At 44.5% G+C, this 25,227-nt stretch overlaps 1 protein-coding gene across 7 annotated transcripts in view; it reads left to right on the top strand.

Moving 5' to 3' along the window:
- Positions 1–25,227, top strand: part of GRAMD3 (GRAM domain containing 3) — a 102,436-nt gene that overhangs the window by 56,567 nt on the left and 20,642 nt on the right. For 6 of the 7 annotated variants that reach the window (XM_012664315.1, XM_012664313.1, XM_012664317.1 and 3 more), the window contains exons 2-4: positions 19,358–19,477; positions 22,373–22,484; positions 24,599–24,665. In XM_012664315.1, coding sequence (XP_012519769.1) covers positions 19,358–19,477; positions 22,373–22,484; positions 24,599–24,665 — 299 coding nt within the window. Of the gene's footprint in view, positions 1–19,357; positions 19,478–20,199; positions 20,243–22,372; positions 22,485–24,598; positions 24,666–25,227 lie in introns of those variants that run through there. The other variant, XM_012664319.1, reaches the window with a different exon arrangement.

Consider the following 25,227-nt stretch of genomic DNA (forward strand, 5'->3'; position numbering starts at 1 on the left):
AATAAAACAAAAACCATGACTAATTGTATCTCCCAAAGGAAACCTAAACGTGGTCCATATTTTGATTTTGGATAATGTATCTCATTATCCAAAGTCAGTACTGACTAATTAGAAATTTCTTTCCTGAAAGTATGACTACAGATTCATCATTAATGAGGATTATTCTTCTAGTAGTACTGGTTTGTGCTGACAAATTTACCATTCTCTTCCAGCCCCCCTTACAAGATTGCTGGAAGAAAAACAAAAGTAATTGATTTGCTTCCCACTTGGCCCCATAATCTTGGCTTGGTTGACACTTGCCTCAAAAGTTCCAATATTTTAGAGGGTGTAAGACTCAAGTCTTAAAAACATCTGAAGTAGGGCTAAGTGCAGTTTTCTAAGCCCCTTCACTTCATCCCCAGGTGGTTCTGACACAGAAGGTTCTTAGGCCACACTTTGAGAACCACTAATTTATGGAGTTCAAAGACTGATCTTTCAGAAACTGTATGGCTCACGCACAGCTGAAATGACCCTTAATGGAGGAGAGAAAAGTTCTTCAACCTTATTTGTATTTTCAGTCCTGGTTTTGGTAAGTGCTGTTTCAATCTGTGCATTTCTGTGCTGAGCCAGGGCCCTATTAATTAGTTTAAAACAAAATGGGGCCCTGCAGGCCAAACGTTGAGGTTTCAGAACCCCCCAGCATCCCCTTTCGTACCTCCCTTCCCCTCCATCTTCAAAGACACCCTATGCGCGGTCACCTACAGCTCTGCCAGTGAGGATGTTGACATAGTTGATGCACGATACCTTTGCTGTCTCCACTCTGTAGAACCGGCTTTCTCTTGGCTGTGATAGAAAGACTCCATCGGTGACTCCTACATTCATGTTGTTAGATTCCTAACAGAAAACTGTGAGCTGTAAAAGATATAGATGGCTTCCAACACTATACCACCACTACCACCACCACCAATCCTGACCTACCTTTTCCAGAGGAGATTATTCGGAAGAAATCTAGGTGGAGCACCTTGGGGGAGGGGGGCATTCGAGGGAATTTATGGACACTACAGAGGAGCCTTTCCCATCATCTCCCACTACTGAGCACACCATGCTATGCAGATGTCTGCCTTAAAACAAGCTGGCCCCCCAGCTTAGAAAAGTTGTTTCTTTAGTGGCCTTTGTAAGGCAACCTGCCTGTTTGCTATCTGAAGCCATTCAAGGAAAGGTTGGGAACTGTTACAGAAGAGCTGTTTTTCATGAACAGAATTCTGCAGGTTTTTGCTCTAAGAATTGGCAAGAACCTCTTGCGTGAATAAGGGAACAGGTAACTTTTGAGGAATTTGTCAATGTTTATGAGTTTGAGAATGTTTATGAGAATATAATACTTTTTTGAGAGCACTGATCTTTGCATCTCCAATTTCATATTTTGCTTCAAGCCCACATACTGCTCATTTTTTAGATCAGTGCAGAATTGTTACTTTTCTGTGCTCAAGAGGTCTGACCTAACCCTGCAAATTCTCAGAGACAAGTGAGCATGTCCATGTGAAAGCCCAGACAGTCTCAAGGGCCAGCACGGCCCGAGATCTTGCTGACACAGGGTATTGATGGGCCAGAGGAAGTGGGCGGCCTGGCAGTCACATCACCACCTGTGTCTGCCGCTGCTCAGGTTTCTCTCACCACTGCCCCTCGTGGGTGTTGAAGGGGAGCAGCCGCAGTGTGGGCACAGACGGTGCAGGCGTGGCTCCGTCATCGCACCTGGAGTCAGGCAGCCTATCCACTTCAATATGTTCTGTGCATAATTATAACTTGCTTTATGCTCACCCATGTAATTAGGAATCTCTCTTCATCTTCAAGAAAGCCTAATCTGACGCAGGCATTGAGATTTGAGAATATCATTTCTATTTCTTCCTCTCTCCAGAATAGCCAGCGCAGGTAGGGCCCCAAGAAAAAAGGGACTCCGGTACCTGGTGATGTCAAGGTGGGTATCTCCTGTTGCCATGCTGGCGGGAGCCCTGTGGACTAGTGCAGGGAATGTGAACCTTCCCAATACCCTACTGGGTACCCAAATATCCAGCAGTGTGCATAGAAATGCTTTAGTCCACACCAATCTTAAATACTACTATGTAGTGCTAATACCGTCCTTGAAGAACACCTAGATTTCACTCATTTTTTTAAAATCAGTTACAAATTTTAATCTTTTTTAGGTCGATAGTACATTGCACTACCTACTGCAGTAGTTACAGATGAAAAGATAATGTCTGGGATTTGCTTCAAAACAAATAGGAGGTGGGAGTAGCGGGTAAGAATGTAGATGAAACAAACAATACTGGCTTGTTTATAATATTTCTAATGCCCTGGCTACTTTTGTGTATGTTAGAAAATGTTCATAATAAGTGGTTTAAAACTTTTTTAGCTTGGGTGTGGAGGCTCACGACTGCAATCCTAGCACTCTGGGAGGCCGAGGGAGGTGGATCGTTTGAGCTCTGGAGTTCGAGACGAGCCTGAGCAAGAGCAAGACCCCGTCTCTACTAAAAATAGAAAGCAATTAGCTGGACAACTAAAAATATATAGAAAAAATTAGCTGGGCATGGTGGCGCATGCCTGTAGTCCCAGCTACTTGGGAGGCTGAGGCAGGAGGATCGCCTGAGCCCAGGAGTTTGAGGTTGCTGTGAGCTAGGCTGACACCACAGCATCAGAGTGAGACTCTGTCTTGAAAAAAAAAAAAACTTTTTTAACCATTTGTGAAAATAAATGGATACCCTTAATGACTCAGCTATTCTGTAAATGTAGTATCGACCCCAAAAATGAGACCAGTCTGAGTGTTTCTAATGGAATCCAGCAGGAACCGTGACTGATTTTCAGACGGTGCCACTGTTCCTCTTACCAACAACGCTTAGCTTCGGTGGTCAGCGGAAACACTCCCCAAAGATTCTTTCCCCCAAAGCTTCTAAAGATGGGGGTGGGGAAAGCCTGTGTCTGTGTTTTCTAAATTCCAGTAGGATCTGACAGAGAGCAGCCCTGTGACACGGGCTGCGGGAGGGAGGATCTGGTGTGGGGCGAGGGCAGCCAGGGCCTTACTAAGACACTGAAGTATGACAAACATCCCTGATGAAGATGCCACTCCCAGAAACTGGGCATTGAGCTACCATGAGGAAGCCTGAGGTCAGGCAATAGAGAATCTTGTCTGAGAACCTTCTCCATATCCAAAAAGGCCTCCAGTGGAGAAAAGCAACCGTGTTTTCTGGATTCTTGGGATCTGTAATATCTAAGCATTGCCCTTTAAACACTAACAAAGTAAAGCAAACTAAGGCATCTTGGCCCCTCCCAGCCTTGCTGATGAGACCGTCTGGCCTGAGTAACCGGGCAGACTGCACCACCTTTCCCCCAGTTTCAAGGGAAGACACGGGAAAGCTTCCGCAATGGAAATGTCCCTTCTTTACCCACCACTAGGACAGGATGAATTTGTCTGATCTTTGTCTGGAGGAATTGGAAGGGCAAGCTGTTGCCTCACCAAAACCACCCTCTCTGGTTTGGTCTGAGGTTGCCAGAACAGGATCCAACCCCCAGCAGAAAGCTTCTCTGGCCTTGCCCATGCCAATCTTCCCAAGCCCAGGAATTCCAAGGGAAACACATCCTTTCCTGTTGCTATTTATACTGTCCGGTGTAGCCAAAAAACAGCTCCAGGCTAGAAATCAGAAAACCTGGCCTTCAGAACTGGCGTAAGGAACATGAAATGAATGGAGCACCTTTGCAGGGATAAGACCAGGAAAATGCCCTTCAGGGGCTCATGGTCTAAGCTGAGGAAAGATAAATAATAGCCAGTTCATAATTCTTAGGAACCCCTCATATTAAAACGATATAGTTGCCATGATAATCATACCTTATAGGGCATTGGGAAGGAGCACAAGAAAGGGAAAGGTCAGTCCTTGGGACCCAAAGGGAGTTGGGGAAGTCTTCACGTAGGAGGTGACCCCAGCCAGAGCTAAATCTTGAAAGCTAAACTGTGCTTATGGGGGACCACAGAGACGGCACGGTGATCTGAGTGGAGGGTGCTCCGGGGAAGGCATGACAGGAGGTTAAAAGCTAGAAAGGGAGGCTTTGCATTGCAGAGGACTTACTCACTTCACTCGTCTTCAGCTTCATCCTGTAGGCAATGGAGAACCAAAGGGGCTTTAAAGGGAGCGGAGGAACGATGTGCTCATACTCGGGCTTTTCAGAGATCACCAGGCAAAGTGATCTTCCATACAGGTGGAAGGAGGTGGTATCACACAGAACAGAAATGAGGTAGGGAGATATAGTGTGCGCCAGGCAGGAGCATTGAGGACCCTAGCTAAGCCAACCAGGCTAGGGAAAGAGAAGGAGGGGCCTTAACTAGAAACTATTGAAGTAGGTAGAGTCCACGAGTCTTGGTGTCTGATTGGGCCTGTCGAGAGAAAGCTGTTAGTAGTCAACGTCTGAGAGGAATGGAGGCTCCGGTCACTGAGACTGGGTTCTGTGGGCCCTCGACACACTCATCTTTGCTTCCTTGTTTGTGAGACGGGGTGACGCCTTTCTTACATGCCTGCCTCAAAAGGTTGGCATGTGGGTTAGTGTGGTATCATGGTGTGGTGGGTGTGAGTGATCTTTGAGAACAGCAAAGCACAATGCAAGTATAAAGTCATCCGGAAAACCCAGTAGCAAGGAGTGGCAAGGAAGAGGAAGGAGGCGCAGATGTGTTTTCCAAGCAATATATTTCCAATGTAGATAGAGACGATGCATGTTTGTGGTGGGAGAAATTAAGGACAGTAAATAAGGATGTCAAATATAAGATTAAAATCTGTTTAGAGTCACTGCTTATTTCCTTGAAAGAGGTACTAATTGTTGTGTATAAATTACATCAAATCTGATTCTTGTATCCTGTACATGTTAGTTGTATTTACAGTATTGGAGTAAACATAATTCAATGGTAGAGAGAAGTTTTCATTAGTTCCTCAATTCATATTTTGATACATATAAACAATATATAATAGCATTAAATTATATTTTTATATTACATAATAAAAGTATGGAATAATTCCATATTATTGACACTAATCTGTACAAAATACACTAATTTGTACAAAATAGATTTTGGGGAAAACCAAATACAGACAAGAGACATTCATTTCTTAGGTAGATTACATTAACACTTTGAAATTTCTCTTACAATTTGAAATAATTAAAGCTATACTCTTATTATTTTGCCATAGGATAGCATGAACTGCTCTTTCCTTAAGTAAGTGTGTCTAGTTTGGGAGTGTTTTGGTTAAACCAAAGCTCTTTACAGAAAACTATTTTCTCTAATATGTAGTGTCCCATTTTTTAAAAGTGACAATCTCTTTCTTCTCTAGAAGTTGAGTCCCCTTAATTTTTCATTAGAAAAGGAATCCTGAGTTTTAATAATACACGGCATTGAAGCAAAGAGAATGTACGTGTGTGCGGATGACATCCGCAGTGCTCTGGGCCCGTGTCGTCACCTGGTGTGGCGTGAGCGTGAAACCCGAACCGGGCCTCCGGGAAGTTCCTGCGTGGGGCGTCCTGTGAGCACCTGTGCTGTCCTCACGCGCTGTCCTCACGCGCACGCCGCTCTGAACCTGAGATCGGAGCGCGGGACGGAGGAAGCAGAGAAGCCGAGTTTGAGAAAGAAACGAAGGAGAGGCGGCGGCGGGGGCGCTCTCTGGTGCTATTTTGGACTCTCGCGGTGACTTTTAACACTGCTGCAATGCCCGTGTACTTGGTCTCTTAGCTCTCGCTGGCTTTTGATCTCTTTTTCCCCCTCGTACGTGGAGCAGAAGACAGAGTTACAGGAGATGAAGGGTCTAAGAGGGAAGAAAGGGCTGTAGGCATCGCAGATGCCGGGGTGGCACGAGGCAGCTCTCCTCTCCGAAGCTCAGCTGAGGGCCAAGCATCCGGGGAGTGGAGGGGGCCTCGGAACAAAAGCAAACGTTTCTCTCTCCCAAGTGTGTTTTCAAGGGCCCTAGTTTACGTTGTCTGTTTTAAACTAAAAGGTTAATGTGATATTAATAGGTAAAAAGTTCCCTTCTGGCCAAATACGTGTATTTCTGGCATGATACATATTCCTTCTCTCTCTCTCTCTCTCTCTCCCCCTCTCTCCCCCTTCTCTCCTCTTCCCCTCCCCCTCCTCTCCCCCCCCTGAATAAAACTTCTTATCACAGGTATAATTTTACTGAGGTCAGACAAGAGAATTGAAATTTAGTTCAAGGGGAGTTTGTATTAACATAAAGAAACATTCTGCCCGTGAAGTTTTCAGCCATGCTCAATCTAGGGCACCTCTGCCTCCTGCTCGTTCCCTTTCTCTCCTACCACGTGGTCCTCGTTCCCTCTCTCTCCTGCAAGACTACCTCTAAACCCAGTGCCTTAGTCCACTGAGGCTATTATAACAAAATACCCATAGACAGATAGCTTATAAACAACAGAAATTCACTCCTCACAGTTTCGGAGGCTGGAAGTTCAGGATCTGGTGTGGAGCCCCTTTCTGCTTCACGGACAGCTGTCTTTTTGCTGTGTCCTCACATGGAAGAAGGACCCTCATGACCTGATCGTCTCCCGAAGGCCCCACCTCCTAACACTATCACCCTAGGGTTTAGGATGTCATCATATGAATTGGGGGGAGACACAAACATTCAGACCATAGCCCCGGGTCTCCCTGAAGTTACCGTCTTGCGGTACTGTCTACCAGAAGATATACAGTAATTTTCTTATGAGTATCATTTTCATAAACGGCCACATCTCAGGAAACCATGACAGGACCTGCTTTTACCTCCTAGATTCAGAACTCCTCAGCTCAGCCGCACCCTGCTCCCTCCGCCAGTAAGTACCACACCTCAGCCACTCTCTTCCTCATGGTTCCACTCGCCTGGCACCTGCTATGCTACAAACACTTCTCTTCGCCCTTCCCCATATGTAAGTTACTCATGCTTTCCCTTCTCCTTTTTTGTATACTATAACTTTTTATGACTTTTGCTTGAAATTCGCCCAATTTTGTACTATCCTTGGTCTTCTGTTCCTTTAAAACAGGGTTCCAAATTAATCTCCTCTATGATGAACCCCACTTAATTATGAAAAATCAAAAAGAGAAGAGTTAACATTCTTTATTCTGGGTTTGTTTTTTTTTTTTTTGAGACAGAGTCTCACTGTGTTGCCCGGGCTAGAGTGCTGTGGCGTCAGCCTAGCTCACATCAACCTCAAACTCCTGGGCTCAAGCGATCCTCCTGCCTCAGCCTCCCGAGTAGCTGAGACTACAGGCATGCGCCACCATGCCCAGCTAATTTTTTCTATATATTTTTAGTTGTCCAATTAATTTCTTTCTATTTTTAGTAGAGACGGGGTCTCGCTCTTGCCCAGGCTGGTCTCGAACTCCTGAGCTCAAACAATCCGCCCTCCTCGGCCTCGCAGAGAGCTAGGATTACAGGCGTGAGTCACCGCGCCGGGCCTATTCTGAGTTTTAATGGCATTGATAAGGCAGTGGGTTTTGTTTTCTGTGTGTGCGCTTAAACTGTTCAACTGTAAATATATTGAGAACAGGGACCACTGCTAAATGTTTTTTCTTCACTGGGCATATTCTTTCCCTATATTACCTCCAAAACAGTATTCTCAGTGACCATATTGCTCTTCATAATCCAGGTTTTAATTTATACTTATTCCTAAAGTACTTGAACTCCTTTTCGATCTTATTTGATATTTATGATCTTTTGAATATTTACCCTGATAGCTGAAGATTTGTTAATATTGTATTTTCTCTAAATATTTTTTTCTGGACTTTATGCCCTATTTTTTTGCCTTCCTATCTTTCTGTTTGAGTAAGGTTTTCATTCTATTAAAAAACCAGTTTATTCCCTAAATACATTCTTCAGGCCAAAAACTGTAACCAAGTAGATGTCCTCTGTTACATCATAGGTGTATGAAAAGTGGCTCATTCTGACTTTCAGAATTGCTGGTGGAAGAAGAACTTCAAAATGCAATGAAGACAGAAATTCGAAAAATATTTAAAGTCCCTCCTCCTGAGGAGGTTATATTCTAGTTTGGAGGAGATATATTCAATATATATTTTTAGCAGTTTTCTTAGTACTTAGCAATGCAAAATAGTATTTATGCACTAAGGCTGCAAATCACAAAAGAGAACTCACAATCAGCAGCATCAATCTACCTTGACTGGAAATTGGAAAAGTCAATTGCTGCCTCCTTGATGCATTTTCTTATTTTCCTTTGTTGTTTTCCAGCTGTGCTTGGCCTCAAAATGCCATGGCTGAGAAGTTATTTGGTCTGATTATGGTTTTGCTTGCTATCGTTTCTTCCAATAGTGAAGACAGTCTTTTCAAGTTTCCATATGGCTCCAGATTATTGCTCATCTAACAATCAGTTTGAAAAGTAAGTTTGCATACAATGCTGATTCAGCAATGGGGAAAGGGAAAAGACTGGCCTTTTCCTTCCAAGCCCAACATGGCCCTCTTCCAATAGGACTTGTCTACCACACTTGGGAAGGAGTTTACCTGGTAGGTTTTGAGATACGATTTAAGCCCAAACCCTTTTTAGAATGCTGATTGTTGTCCTGTGTTGCAAATATACCCAGTTGTACAGTCAACAAGTATTAATTGCGTGATTTCTTACATCCAGACATTGCAAATAAAGAGACGGAGGCCAATATCAAAGGGGGGATTGATTGGACTTGTCCTGAGTCTAGAATGACAGGTAGCTGTCGACAGTTAGAAGGGAGCAGAGAGGCTATTCCAGGCTGGAAGAACAGAGAGCCAGCGCACAGAGGAGGGATGGAACACGGCATAAGCAAGGCCATAGTGAGAAGGCTAACATGATAGAATGGAGGATTCTTTTTGAAAAGTAGAAGGAGGTTGTGACACTCTAGAGGGTCTTGGCTCACGTCCAAATGCCTCAATCTGGCGCTCAACAGAAAGCCATTGTTGGCTGAGGAGCTGCTGGCATGACATAATGGAGGCGTGTCTCAGGAGGATGAATCGCGCATTGACGTCCCTGAAGACTTAAAGAGGGGGACCCCGGAGATCACTGCTGTGCGTTCCAGGGGTGGAAGGGAAACTTCTGCAGCTGCGGCCATTCCCTACTGCTGACTTCATCTTAAAGCAGTCACAAAAGCCCTTGGGGGCTATTTGGTTGGTTTTTTTTTTTAAAGATAAGCTAGTTTGAGTTGGGTTTCTGCCCCTTCAGAATCAGAATTAAATGCCGATTAAATGCTTTTTGGAGTTGTGCGAGTTGCCGTAGGCTTTGAAAGAAAAGTGGTATTTTAGGAAGACAGAATTTGGAGGAGATATAAAGGTGGCGGTGAGCCGCATGATTGACTTGTCCGCGTTAGCGAGAACAGGGGGCGCTCCGAGAGCAGGGAGCGGTCTGACGGAGCCACACAGTGGCCTCTGCCAAAGCGTCGCTCGGGCCCGGCGGCCGCTGACGTGGCGGTGTCGCTCCTCGCTGTGGCGATCTCGTGGGACTCGGCGGAATTAGCTTCCGTGCTGGCGGAGCTCCTCCCCTGCAGAGTCGGATGCTCTTTCATTGTTGATTTCTTTGGGTTTTTTAGGTAGTTTTTATGCCTGTTATCAATATGTGGCTTTTATATCTAAACCTAGATCTGCAAAACCCTTCCCAGCGAACTGCATTTCCTCCCGCGTTTCCTGTCCGTGCCGCCCTCTCCGTGCCCGTCAATCTCGGAGTCATCTCGGGTGTTCCTCCGCGTCGCCTGCACTCCCCGCTCGCTCCAGTGTTACCTCTGAATTATGCAGTGCAGTCTCTGCTCTTGCCCTCACGTCCACCCCTGCCCGCCTCTCCGTCTCCTCTCCGGCTGCGCCCCCACCTCCCCATCCCTGTAACCTGGCGTGGGCAGACTCCTCTGGAAGCTCGTGTCCCGTCAGGCCCCCGTGATGCGTACGGGGGAAAGCCAGGCACTTGGTATCTCGTCATTTCATTCCTTCTGTTTAAAAATCTTCAGTTAATCCCCACTGCCAATCGAATGCAGCCTAAAAGCTAAGCCCTCTTTGATTCACAAGCCCTCAAAATTCACAACTACCTAGTTTCTGCTGCTTCTTGCTGCCTGTACTCCAAAAAAAAACCAAACTGCTGAATTTTCATGTAAGAGTGTGAGCCTTCCTCATCTGCATATTTTTGCTTCTGCCTTTCCTTGCATTTCTCATGCCCCTGTGGTATTGCTATCTGCCCAAATTATATGTACCCAGCTTAAATCTCAACCTTCCACAATAAACATTGCACAGTTACAGCGTTTCTTTGGGCCGAGAGGCGGCACCGATGGCTGTGATGCAGTAATGGCAGATTTTGATTTTTCCAATCTGAGGAACTGTTTTCTCTTTACTGTTTTATACAACAAATAGAAATATAATTCACATTTCTGATTTCTTATACCGAAATACATTTCTGACAGTCATACTTTGTTTCTGCTAAATTAGATTAGACATATTACCCCACACAGCTTCCCTGAGTCTCCTCTTTACAATTAGAAGAGATTTCTGAATTCCTTAGACACTATCTTTATGGCAAATAACCCTTATGACCTGTTTTGTTCTTTCTTCATGTGCTAAACTAAAATTCACAGTAAAGGCTAAGTCCCTTGACAACACAGAATCTAGTGTTAGGTTTTATACATAGTAAGAGCTCAAACATTTGAAGATAGTAAATCTGCCCATTTTTATTATCTACTCTGTATTTTCTGTCTTTTCTACAAGGATATTAATAAAGATTTTTTAAATTTTTAAATGTTTACCAAAATAATATCATGCATTAAAATGTGGTTGTGAACTCCCCCCTCTCCCATCTCCCAGCTGCCTCCTTAAGTAGCTACCACTTAACTGTGCCTGATTTTAATTGTAGTGGTTACATCATTATCTGTAAAAAAAAAAAAAAAGTGTGTATCCTGCTCTTTCTTGCTTTATTAGTTTTATGCCTTATCTCTCAACTTCCTGTTCTGATGGAAAAGAATCAACTCACTTATACTAACTCCCTGCCTACCTCTCTTCCTATTCTCCCTTTTAAATAGGCATAACACTCTTTCTAGATCCTGTTGTCGTGCATTTGTCTCTTTAAATAATACATCTACCTAAATCTCTTGTTAAATCACTTTGACTCCCCACTTTTTAGAATAAGAAATTAGTGACCTCTGCCCTTTTACCTCCCTTTTTTTTCCTTAATAACGTCTGCCCTTCCCCTCTTTTGTTTTCTGTTTAGAATGCCTATGCATTTGGTACAGAAGTGCCTGACTGATATGTCTTGTCTTTCCCTTTTCTCTTTTTGAACTTCTGTATCTTGATGCTATCTTCCTTTACTTCTTTGATGCTTTTACCTTATTTTTTGAATATATAGGTCTCATTGAGAAGGTGACGTCAGAGTGAAGACATGAAGGGCGTGAGAGAGAGAGCCCCGGGGTAGGGCTCTCCGGGGCAGGGCGTCCAAGGCAGAGGGAACAGCCAGTGCTCAGGTTTCTCTTGAAGCTGGGCGGGTGGCAGGAGTGGGGTGAGTGACGGAGACCATAGGCCCAGGGGCCGCGTATGGCAGCCCCTGAGGTGCCTGGTGGGCTCCGAGAAGGATTCGGCACGACGCGGTTCTGTCTTATGGGTGCTGTCTTCTCCCTAATGTAGCCAAGGAAGATATTCATGAGGCTTTGGATTTTGTTTTTCTTATTTGCTTGTTTCTCTTGAGTATTCTTCTGTTCATCAAAGTCAGGTTCCCCGGGATTTTACCTTTTGTATTGGTTTATCTTGGTCTTTCTTTCAGATTTCAGGTTTTCTTCTAAGATGTAGCAATCCTTGGTTGTCATTTCATATTTAAGAATGAGGGACTAAGGCCGGGCGCGGTGGCTCACGCCTATAATCCTAGCACTCTGGGAGGCCGAGGCGGGTGGATCGCTCAAGGTCAGGAGTTCGAAACCAGCCTCAGCAAGAGTGAGACCCCATCTCTACTAAAAAATAGAAAGAAATTAGCTGGACAACTAAAAATATATATATAGAAAAATTAGCCAGGCATGGTGGCACATGCCTGTAGTCCCAGCTACTCGGGAGGCTGAGGCAGGAGGATCGCTTGAGCCCAGGAGTCTGAGGTTGCTGTGAGCTAGGCTGAAGCCAAGGCACTCTAGCTGGGGCAACAGAGCAAGATTCTGTCTCAAAAAAAAAAAAAAAAGAATGAGGGACTAGAAAAAAAAAGAATAAGGGACCAGAGTAGCTGTCCCGGATCTTTCTACGTTCGTGGGTAGGGAGTTGGCACTTTGAGGACTATCTTACACAGGTATTTACTCTTGAGTATTTACTCTGGGGCTCTGTCCCCCATACTATTAATAGGTACCCTGGTTTTCTACACCTAAGTTGTTCGGTTTTTTTAGTGATGACCCTTCCGATGTTTCTCCCTCTTGTGCCAAGCTCTTGACTGCCTGCCATTCAAGGAAGGGGATGTCAAAGATTTCTCACAGGTGCGCCTTTAATTAAATCTAATGTTTTCAGCAACTTCTCACTTACTCCTGCTATAGCATCTCATAGGACTTTTTGACAAACAGATCCCTATTCTCGTATCCCTCATCGGTGCCCGGATTCTGCACTACGGCTTCCTTTACCCATAAGTAAACATCATACTTTACTCTCTGCTTTCCATTTTTCAGAAATTTGGGGAAATCACTCTTCTATTGATGGTTTCCCTCCACTGTACTGTAGCAGGATTATTACTTCTTTTATAAATACTCCTTTCAGGGGCCTTACAAAGAAAGGAGAGACAGTCACGTTTGTGTTCCCATTCTCCATCTGAACTGGAAGCCTGTCGGATTTCACTGAAGGCTTTGCTGAAGTCAAAGAATACTGTGCTTTTGGCATTCCTTTATCTATCTGCCAGTAAGTCACTCTACAACAAAAAGAAGTTAGTTTGACGTTAATATTATGTTTTAATGCCATGCTAACCCTTCATCTCCACTTTTTCCTAAACGTTTAAGATAATTTATTTAAAATGTCAATTCTAGGATGTTGCCAAGAATCTGTGATACAGTTATGATAAGAGTTGTTTTTCCTAAATATCTCCACCAACCCATTAGAAAAATTGGCAAAATGAACATATGTAAACAGCTAATTCATAAAACAGGAAATTTTTTAAGAAGTTCTTAAATATGTGAAAATATACTCAACCTCAAATACAAATTAAAACAGTAATGGGGCCAAACTCAGTGACTCATGCCTGTAATCCCAGCACTTCGAGAGGCTGAGGCATAGGAGGATCACTTGAGCCCGGGAATTCAAGACCAGCCTGGGCAACATAGTGAGACCTTATCTCTACAAAAAATTAGCCAGGTGCCATGGCACATGCCTATAATCCTATCTATTCAGGAGGCTGAGGCAAGGGGATTACTTGAGCTCAGGAGTTTGAGGCTATGATCACGCCATGGCATTCCAGCCTGGGTGACAGAGAGAGACCCTGTCTCAAAAAAAATTAAAAAACCTGTAATGGGATTTTTTTTTTTTTTTTTTGCGACGGGGTCTCGCTCTGTCACACAGGGTGGAGTACAGTGGCAAAATCATAACTCACCACAGCCTTGAACTCCTGGGCTCCAATGATCCTCCCGCCTCAGCCTCCCGAGTAGCTGAGACTACAGGCACACATCATTGCGCCCAGCTAACTTTATATTTTTTGTAGAGGTGGGGGTCTCACTATATTGCCCAGGTTGAGTTTTTTTTTAACCTCTCACATTTGCAAAGATCAAAAAGTTTAACACTAGTCATTATTGAAATAATTATCGTTATTTCATGTTCCGGGTATTCTGCTAGGTACTTTGAAATACATTTTTTTTTAAGTTTAACACTTGATTAATGAGAATGTATAAATACTGCTGTATATTGTGGGTGTGGATCACAAAATCTCTACTGAGGCAATTTGGCAATAACTGTAAAATTTTTTAAATCATATACTTTTTGACACAGGAGTTCCAGTTAAAGGAAATTATCCTATAGATATATTCACACACATAATAAACATATAAAGACATTTGTTGCAATGTTGTTTGTATTTGCAAAAGACTGGAATCCACCTCCGTGCCCATCAGTAAGGAACTGATTAAATTATAGTTCATCCATTACATTGGACGTCGTGTACTGATAGGGAAAGGGCGCTGAGATAGAATAAGAGAAAGAGAGAGAGAGAAAGAAAGAAAGAAAGAAAGGTGTAGAATAGCATGCTCTCTATCACTTGTGCTTTAAAAATCTACACACTCATATGTGCACAGACTCTCTGGAGGACACACAAGTTGGTGGGGACAGTGGGGGCCTCTGCGGTGAGAAACTGGGCCACCACGAAACAGGGGTGGAAGGGAAATTTGTTTTGCCATTTGTAACTTTTAAATTTTGTACTCATGTTTATAGTACCTATTCAGAAGTAAATATTAAAGTTGATAAATAATAAGTTAGATATATAAATAAATCAAATTTAAAGTGCCCAAACATATACTACGTCAGAATTGTAAATTTTGACTTACGAAAATCTGACTGGAGATATTCTAAGCTTATGGAACTGGAGAAGCTAAAGGGTCTCCGGGTGTCCTGGTCTCCAGCACCCACTTCTGCCCTCTGCACCCCATTCTACTTCCTTTTTTTGGTCACTGTGATACTTCTTGTTATTCGTACCATGGCTGCTGCCCAGCAGTCCCCAGGGCCTCCTCCGTCTCTGTCGCCCCTCTCTTCCCGGCCAGCACTGGAGCCACTAGGCAGGCAGCAGGCCACGGCAAGGGTCCATGAGGCTCCAGCCTAGTTTTCAGCACGGAGTTTCAGCAGCGCTCTGCTCGCGCACACCTGGCCTTGGCCACCACAGTCCCATTTCCAGGAATTGATCCTACGGAGATTGTCTGGTGAAACATTCTAGCTTCAAGTGACTTCTCGACCTTGGTTGGTCAAGACTGTGGTTTTAAAAATGATGATCAGGGATGTTTAAGAAATGATGGTGGATGTAAAACTGCCTACCTCTCCTACCATAAGAAAGTCTTGTGATGTGTTTTTATGCCTTAGCTTAGACCGATGTAACGTGAAGGTGGCTGCAAACGCAGGGAGTCATCTCTGTGATTAGAAAGGAACACGCTCTCTTGGACCGAGCCACAGTGAGGCACTTGTTTACCTGAGGTGCAGCTTAATCGTAGCTTCTGCCCTGCAGCTGCTTATTTACCTGGACTCACGTGTTGACGCTGCGTAGTGCATTCTCAGCAGAGGGACAGCGCCTGGGGAGTGATGTGACGAGAGACAGGAGTGTTGAGTTCGCCTGAAACTCACAGAGACCACCTCCAGGAGGAATGAGAGTTGGCTCCATGGAAGAATTCTAATTCTGAAAACTGAAACTTTCCAATTTAAATCATCAGACTAATGAGGTATAGGGGAAGTGACAAATACTGGACTGTTGATAGGGACCGTCCAACCTGTTTCTTTACTTATAGATTGTGTAACAGTGTGTGGCGGTGTTTTGTTAAAACCAGCTTTTCCTCGCAGGTAGTAAAAACGCTGTCCCCTAATAGTTCTGAGGTCAGGCGTAGTTGGTACAAACAGGCATGACTGTCTCGCTGCTCTGAAATTCCCACTGAGCAGCTTTCGGGGCTCACTGCTCCGCTTAAATCGGGCTGGAGCTGGGAGACAACACAGCCTGCCAAGGCCAACTGGAGGTTGATCCTGTGTTTCCAGCATCTTCTGCTGCTTCAGTGGATACTTGAAACTGTCAGCTCACTTACCTGTCTCACCTGCAGAGCTGTGAGCACCCTGCGGCAGCACCATTCCAATAAATATTTGTTGAAAGACGAGGATTGGATTCTTTCATATATTTTTCAGCTGACTCTTGTAGTCAATGTCCCTGAAAGGTCTTTGTCTTCTTATTTTAAAAAACTGATTTCCTTAGTATCATGATTTAAATGAAACCTCTTCAGCTTCATTGACATCCCCTTTAAAGTTACCAAGGGTCCTTGGGGACGTGTTCCATTTCTCCCCCACACTGTGTTCGCCCCGACACAGACATGTCTCTGCTGACCGGATTCCATATAGTTCCAGTCTGCTGCTGGCAAGACCTCTAAGGCAAGAGGCACTTGCAGGAATACTCTCACCTGTGTTGGGAATTAACTTGCTTAGGCCTACAGCACTTTTAAGTAAACAAGAACTGAAATTGAATTAGTTCGTAGACAAATGTCACTTCCTCTTTGAGACACTACATGGTTAATCCACATCAATCAACACAGAAATGACCACTGCAAGCAAAACGCTGAGCTGAGTGCTATGGATAAAAACAGGCCAGGTGCGGTGGCTCACGCCTGTAATCCTAGCTCTCTGGGAGGCTGAGGCGGGCGGATCATTTGAGCTCAGGAGTTCGAAACCAGCCTGAGCAAGAGCGAGACCCCGTCTCTACTAAAAATAGAAAGAAATTAATCGGACAACTAAAAATATATAGAAAAAATTAGCCGGGCATGGTGGCACATGCCTGTAGTCCCAGCTACTCGGGAGGCTGAGGCAGTAGGATCACTTGAGCCCAGGAGTTTGAGGTTGCTGTGAGCTAGGCTGATGCCACGGCACTCACTCTAGCCTGGGCAACAAAGCGAGACTCTGTCTCAAAAAACAAAAAACAAAAAAAAAACAGATGTTCCCTGCCTTTAAGGACCATTCTAATAGCTGGATAACTAAAACATTTGGGAGAAAAGTTAACAGCACAAAGCATTAATTGAGTAGGTACGTAGTGAATTATAAAACCAGCAGCAGGACAGAGGAGACTGGGTGGATGGAGAGCTTTGTGGAGGACATGCCCCCTGGGTAGGGCTTGCAAGGAGAGAACCAGAGCTGAAGGCCAAGCCCAAGTTTAGGGAAAAGTGGAGTGGGGAATATCTAGAAAGAGGCTACGTTAACTTGAGCTCAACTGTATGTTCTGTCATTGAAAGACTTCCCTTGGGTGGGATGATACAAAGTAACTCACTGTAATCTTTTCAGTGCTGAGCTAGGGGCCCTGAAACAGGCCTGCCACACGTGGTTGAGCACTTAGCACCCTGCACTGCACAAAAGTGCCTGACCACGAAGAGTCGAGGGCAAGGAAAGGCTGAAATCCAGCCTGAGCTTTGCTGCCTATGCACCTTGGCTGTTTCTGCCCAGAGCAAGAGGCACCTATCTCTCTGCCAGTGGCACCTTTTTCTCAGTGGTTCTTAGCAGGAGTGGCTCTGTGTATACACAGAGGTGCTGTGCAGAGCTACGGCTCTGCCTGTAAGTCTTGAGCTGACCCTGCATAAAATTCATCAGATATTCGAATGAATGTTGAGATGGATTATCGAAGTTCCACACAGTCTTCCTACTTAAAGAGGGCTTCTCAAGTAGATTTCTGCCTGATGGTTTTAAAGAATAGAGATAATGTATGTGTCTTGAGGGGGGTAGAGAAAAAAGGCAAAAATATACTCTAAGGCCCCTTAACCATTCTAAAAATTCTTTTAGTTCATAAATGAAACTTGGGGCTCAGTTTAATAAGGTCCAATTGTTTTATTTTAAACCAAAGCAGTGTTTTCCTAATAATATTTCAAGGCTTTCCATGTACCTTTTGTCACTCATTTATGGACTGAGTCCTTTTAATGTCCTTAATTATTTTAAGTACTTTGGGAAGAACTGAAGAAACAGAAGGTTGGGCCTCTGTCCTCAGGTATTCATCTACTTAGGAAGAGAGAAAGGCATACTACAAAATGAGAGCATTGGCCATTTGTAGGGATTGTTATTTAGATACCCTTGTCAGATATACTTGGCCCTTTTTTTTTTTTTTTTTCTGAGACAGTCTCTGTCACCTGGGCTAGAGTGCCGTGGCGTCAGCCTAGCTCGCAGCAACCTCAAACTCCTGGGCTCAAGCAATCCTCCGGCTTCAGCCTCCCAGGTAGCTGGGACTACAGGCATGCGCCACCAGGCCCGGCTAATTTTTTCTATTTTTAGTAGAGACAGGGTCTCGCTCTTGCTCAGGCTGGTCTCTAACTCCTGAGCTCAAGCGATCCTCCCACCTCAGCCTCCCAGAGTGCTAGGATTACAGGCGTGAGCCACAGGTCTTGATTTTGATGCTAGGTTGGGACTTCTAGTGGTAGGCTGCAGTTTTCATAGGCTGTAAAAAGTAGTAAGCAAATAACCACAAAGCTTAGATTGAACAGTAACATTTCCTGCCTGAGCAATCATATGCAGGCAAATAATAGGTGATAAATCAGGGTTAAAAGGAGCTACTCTGTCCTGGCAATGCCACCTTAACATGTCTGTCTTTATGCTCGGCCCCATGGAGTTCTCACATTCTCAGAAGTAAGTTTTGTGAGTTCTTTGCTGCCCAGGCTGACAGTAAAGATCTGAGTCATATGTAACATTTTGTATCCTCCTTTCAACATTCCTTCCTCTCCCACTTCCCACCTTGGAAATGTTTTCCCCTTTCCCGAAAGGCCTGCAATTGCCAACTAAGTGAGTTCCCTTCTGCATCCGCCAAGCCAGTTGTCCTGCCTTTGTGAGTGGGTCAACGTGCAAAGTCTCTTGCTCACCTTCCCCTCTACTCCCCACCACTCTCTTTTACTAGGTCAGACCTACTTTTTCCAAAGCCTTGATCATGACCGTGTGCCAGCTCTGCCCCTAGACCCTGTGGTTAGGATAAAGATGAATAAGATTCCCACCCCACTGGGGAGGGGTCACACTGAAGAGTTAATAAGGGAGATAAAGGGATGGGTAGGTGGTTGGGAGGGATGCCTAGGGAGAGGGAAAGAGAACACAAAGGCCTTGCAGATGGACAGAACTGAGTTTGAATTCCAACTAGAGTAAAGGCTAGCTCTGTGAACTTGGGCACGATATTCAATGAGAATATCTGTCCAATGAGGATAATAATTCCTACCTAGCATAGGTGGTTGTAAAGATTATAGACTGTAAATTGCTTAGGGAAGTTCTTGGTTAAAACAGTAACCCTAAGTGGGACCCATGTAACTACAACAAAAGGTGACAAGTGACATAAGAGAAGTACAAACAAAGGCGTGGGGGTTCCCAGCAGGAAGGCACACACCTGCAGGAGGCCACTGGCGAGCATGAGCCTGTGTCCAGGGGCCCTCCCAGCCTGGCAGAGCAGAGCTGGGCAGCACGGGGCCTACGGCTCAGACTGGGAGCCAGCAAGTCCCCACACAGCTGACATTCACAAGCTAAGCAGGCGTGACCCGCAGCCCCTGCCCTTGAGGCACCGGGGGAGGGGTTGGAATGGAGATCGGGAAAGTGCCGAGCTGTCAAAGTTGACGAGCCTGTCAGTGGGGACTGAAGATCATTGTACCCTCCAGAAAGCAGGGTTACTTCGCTTTTCCTCCCACCTCTCTCTAGATGTCTAAGGTGAAGCGTTTCTCTTTCTTCTCCAGCTCAGAGGCTGAGAATGGTGTGGAGGAGAAAAAGAAACTCTGCAGGTCGCCAACAGCCCAGTCCCCTGCCCCGTCCATGGAGGCCGAGTCCCCAGACCAGAAGAGAATTGTTTCCCTACGGTGAGTCCTCAGTTGACTCTCTTCGTTCTCTTTTGCCTTTTGGGAAGGAGGGCTTGCGGGAGGAGCAGGTATGTCTAGTGTTATGGTCACTGTTAAGAGGGAGCATCTACTATAGGCTAGTGGTGCCCTGAGAAGGAATGGCACTTTTCCTAGACGCCCAGGCCACCGGTGTCTGGCTCCCTCCCTCATCTCTTCTTAGCAGTGTCTCTTCCTCCTTCCTGCCCCAGCCTTCTACAGATCACCTGCGCCTTTCTGAGAGCGCTGATTTTGCTAACGGATGAAGCCAGGGTGGCCTAGTCTCAGGCCTAGAGTCATAAAGCACGTGGGAAGGCTGGCAGGTCGGAGCGTCTGCTCAGTCTCTGGGTGTGCACGCTGCTGTCTCACTTTCCTGGGAGCCACCAGTTTCCTGTGTCGGCTGGGGGCAGGGGCTGGTTTGGTCATGGGGCTGGAGGGGAGAGGTGGCTCTAAGGTGTGTAGCTGTAGCCCCCGTTACTCTCAGGAGCACTAACTACCAAACAGAGACTTAAAGTTGTTTTTTGGCCTTTAAAAGGAAGTGGTTAAAGGAATGGTCAGTGATGGGTAAACGTGATTTTTTGTAGAAGAATTACTGTTGTCCTTCTCCATTCTTAGAACTGCTAGAACTGCTACCTTCGACTTCTTTTGGCCTCTGCTAAGGGATGAATAATTAACTCTTGCTTTTTGCTTCCTTCCTGGCTACCCAGCCCATGTCTTCTCTCCAAACCTATGCTTTGTTCAAGACCAAGCGTAAGTCTTAACTCTTCCCCCACACTTTCCTTTTCTGACTCTAATTCCCTATTATCTCTCCATCTTTTCTGCATGTCTGTTTTGTGGCATCTCACTGTCACTGTTTTTTCTATAGCTGTTCCCTGTCAGAGCATCCTGCCTCACTCACCAAATGATTCTCTTCTCAAAAGCACAAAGCATGTCGTTTCTCATATCTTTCCCCATTGTTGACCAGCTACAGCAGGCACCTTAAAAACACGGTTGATTTTACTCCAGCCTCCCCAGGCTTCAGGGAAAATAACATACTCATCAGCAGGGCATGTATGTTAACCTTCATGGGAGTAAAATCTATGCAGTCGCAAACCCCGTGCTTGGTTAATGCTCTGCTCTCACTGCCTGGAAATTCTTAACAATTTTGTGTCAGGGGCCGCACATGTTCATTTTGCCCTGGGCTTCTGGTCCTGCTTATGGTCACCTGTAGAAAGTGAAAGCAACATGGTTGAGAAGACTCAAAGAAATCGACACCGTGTAAATAGGCTCCCCACCCACAGAGTGCAGCCTGCCGCAAGCTCCCTGGATTGCATGTTTTTGAAATTATCAAGGGTGGAGCCACCCAGCTCCTCACATTTGCTTGCCGGCCATAGTGCCTCGAAAGATCGGATCTTTTTTTTTGGCAATTCCATGAACATTTATTAATTCGAGTCAGTAGAAGTGATAAATTCAAATTAGTGAGTAGTATAAATAAAAGGTAAGTTGACATTTGTAAAAATAATTTTATTTTCAAGTACAAATGTTTACTCATAGCTTCCTAAAAAAGTAATCCCTAGAATTCCCGGGGAATGTCTATCTGTGAATAGGTTCAATGTCCTATAGCTGAAGTGAAATCCATCTACCTTGAATTGCGGACAGATATTTTACCTGCGACTTGAGTATTGTGGAATCATAAACTGCTGTGGCCAGAAAGGGCTGAGGACATCATATGGTCCCTCTTTTTACAGCTAAAAAACTGGAACCTAACATCTCTGTAACTTCAGTCATTTTTGTCCCTCTGGGACACCCACATATGACCTGAATTACTTCAGATTCTTCTTAAATCCACTTTGAACCAAATGCTTTTTTAACTGAGCATCATTTTAAGGAATGATAGTGTGAAATCATGGATTCCATGTGCCATTTCCCCCTAAAGATAAAGCAACTACATAATTATAAAACTCGTTCATATATGTGTATATACACCTCTCAAAATCATACATACATTCCAGTTTGAAATGACCGTTTTTAACTATTGGTTTGAAGATATTTGCAAATTTACACATCTACCAAAAGGAACAGCCAGGGCTAGAATCACCTTAGAAAGAAACCCTGGAGCTCTGTCCTCTGCCCTTAACACGACAAAAGAAGGCTTGACTTCAAACCTGTTCTCTTTCTTGCTCTCTCTCTTTTTTTTTCCTGGTTTCACTCTGACTGATTTCCTGCTCTAGGCAGTTGTGTCTCTTCTCATCATGACCAATTCCTGTCTCCTGTTAGGCCCAGCATATTAAACCCGCCGCATCCCATTGTTCTCCTCTTCTCTTACCTCCTCTTAGACTTACTGTCTCTATACCTGCTCCTAACTCCTATGATGTGTGTTATTTGGGCAATAAATCATGTACTGCCTTTTTTAAAAAATGTCTGATGCATGTGTACACAGGCTCCTTGAGGATAAAACTGCCTTGTGGGCCCTGAGGCGTTTAACACAAAGCCCCACTTAATTAATCCTTGTTAAATATTAATGGAATTCTGAAACAAAAATATCCTTTGATTAAACTATGGCAGCAATTTTGTTTAGTAATTTGCCTCAAGTACTCCTCTTTATACTGATTAAGACACTTTTAAAATGACATAATTACTTTCACAACTCGATTGTCATTTCTCCCTTTGTAAGTTACCATGTCTACAGGTTGTGATTGCAGCCTGCTCGAATCACCCCAGTCTCCTAAAACACATGCTATGGAAGTGTCCTCAGAGTATCATGAATGATCATTGATATCTAGAAGAGAAAAGCAAATGTCAGATTTTCTTATGAGATGGTATAATAATCAAGATTTATTACAATAAATTAGTGGCATAAAAAATTTATGTTACAGACTCCCTGGATTTTTCTTTCCCCAGGTCAAAATCCAGTTTTGATGGTGCCTCTTTAGCAGGTGATAAGAGCGACTGTAAAACAGAAAGCAAAAATGACCCTAAGACTGAAAGGAAAAAGTCATCTTCCTCTAGCCAGGTAACTTGGGAGTGGAATTTGCATTGTCTCAGAGGGTGACAGAACTACTGAAGCCAGTGGAAGGAAGGAATCCGAGCACGCAGCTTCCTGCTGGGCAGTACCGATGTCGACTTAGCATCCAGAGAATTAGAGCGATGGACAGGTGGCAGTTCCTGCAGCCAATTTTTCGTCGACGTTATACTCCACAGCCGATCTTTCAACACATCCTGAGTGGTAGTGAGTCCATGCTGTGACCCTCAACTCTGACAAGTACGCCGAGCTCAGGGACCAACACAGAGTCGTGTGCTTGTCTAGTAATTAGCAAAACAAGGGGATCTGTGACATCCTCGTATTAAAATTGAAGAGTCTGAAAAGGCACCCGCCTGAATGGAAGGCCAGCTGCACAGAGGAGGAAGACCTGTGGACAGGGTCGTGATTCTCCTCCAGAAGTAATGTGGGTTCTGCTCTAAAATGCACCCAGATAGGAAACAAAGCCCAGTTCTGTGTCATCACAGAGTGTCATACATTTACTAGGGCCAGGAGTTTGGGGGATTTTTTTTTGACACTTCACCGTAAATACTTGAATAGCTTTCTCCTAAGATCTAAATCAAAAAATTTGGCACACTCAGGAAATTTAACTAAATATGAAATATACAAAAATATTACTATAAAATCTCTTTTGTATTTCCACCGTTGCCCCAGTAATGATGTCCTTTATAAAGATGTTTTTTTTCCTCTCCAGGATCCAATCAAGAGTCACATACTGCATTTATTCGCTATGTTGCTTTTAATTTAGATCACTCGGTCCCACCACCTTTGTTTGCCTTTTCTCACATTGACATTTTTGAAGAGTTTGTGGCCTAGGACATTTTAAATCAAGTTTACAACCAATGCTTTTTGTAGCCATCAAAAACAAAATCTCCGTGGAGCCCCCGTAGAATACCTACCTTTAATCAAGGAGTCTTTTTGGATGGAAAACGTCCTCCTGGAAAGCAGCAAGAGATGATTTACTTCATATAAGTGTTTGTCTCGAAAATAGCTGCCTTGCAGGGACCATCGATGTTCTCGATGACCTGGTCTGCAGCTCTTCTGTACAGCAATGACAGGGCCAGTTTTACCATTGAGGCCACTCCTGACTTGGATCAAAACCATCTGGGTCCTACTCGTGCTTCTCTCTCTGTTCTCCTCATAAGACTTTGTGTTCAGCAGCACCCTACGGGACAGAGCGATCCTGTGGAGGGAAGACCCAGCTTACCTTACGCTCTTAATGGCTGTGTGGTGTGACTGACGTCACTCAGTACCCCTGAGACACAGTGTCCCAGCCCAGGGAGTGGGGACGCCAGGTTCCCAGGGTTATTGTGAGGGGGATGTTTGTGAAAGCAGTTTACAAACTATGAACTGCAGGCTATACATTGTTGACACCATAGTTGTGAAATAAATGCCTTGAAAATGAAGTGATCTGCAGTGTTTCAGAGTCCTGGGCCTTCTCCTGCCCTGGAGAGTGAAGTCTTTGTGTGAAAGCCTGTCACTAAGGAAATGGCTTCACACCACGGTAGGGTTGGTGACCATATGGTGCCCTAGGCGGCAGGTCCTTCAGATGCAGTGTCCCATTTAAGCCTATGGCATCCCTTTGAAGCAGGTAATGTTTTAATTTTTAAAAAATTTAAATTAATTAAATTTAAATAATTAATATTAAGGGTCCAGGTGTGGTGGCTCACGCCTATAACCCTAGCAGTCTGGGAGGCAGAGACAGGAGGATTGCTTGAGGCCAGGAGTTTGAGACCAGCCTGAGCAAGAGAGAGACCCCCATCTCTACTAAAAATAGAAAGCATTAGCTGGACAACTAAAAATATATAGAAAAAATTAGCCGGGCGTGGTGGCGCATGCCTGTAGTCCTGGCTACTCAGGAGGCTGAGGCAAGAGGATCCCTTGAGCCCAGGAGTTTGAGGTTGCTGTGAGCTAGGGTGATGCTGCTATACTCTAGCCCAGGCGATAGAGCAAGACCCTGTCTCAAAAAAAAGAAAGATACCAATAAGGAAAGGAAAACTTCTTATTTAATTTAAATTGACGTTAAAATTTGTGATGTTTCCTGAGAAAGTGAATGCAGTAACGCCTGTATTTTGCTCTCATTGCAGTACAAAGCAAATATGCACTTTCACAAGTTGTTTCTTGATGTCCCAACTGAGGAACCGCTGAGGCAAAGTAAGTTCTTGCCTGTTTAATGTTTTCAGCTACATACTTGACAAGTTGATAGTTAGTTTTGAGGGAGAAAGAAGGCAAGTCCAGAGTCATTCACTTCTGCGAGTCATGACATAACAGTAACTCCAGCTTCAGTCAGCTTTCACCAAGCACCGTGAAAGATAAGAGAACAAAATGAGAAACAGAATCTCTCCACATGATAGGGAGTCACCCGAGATGATTCCAGAATGAGGATATCCTTGCCTGCTTTATCTATTGCTGAAATGCATGTGATTGGATTATTTCGAGATTTAGGATAACGAGCCTGGGACAAGAGAGGCCACTAGAAGGCAGCGAAAAGGAAACTCAAGTCCTTAGACATGGACAGATACCTGCTCATGCCACTCTGAAGGGTGTGAGGATCACACCTAAATATCTTGCCCAGGATGCTGGTTAAGTACCTACTCTGGGCCTGGGCAACATAGCAAGACTCCGTCCCTACAAAAAAAAATTAGCCAGTGTGGTGGTGCACAACTGCAGTCCCAGCTCCACAGGAGGCTGAGGCAGGAGGATCACTTGAGCCCAG

This window comes from Propithecus coquereli, unplaced genomic scaffold, assembly GCF_000956105.1.
Source record: "Propithecus coquereli isolate 6110/MARCELLA unplaced genomic scaffold, Pcoq_1.0 Scaffold88, whole genome shotgun sequence".
Classification (NCBI taxonomy): Eukaryota; Metazoa; Chordata; class Mammalia; order Primates; family Indriidae; genus Propithecus; species Propithecus coquereli.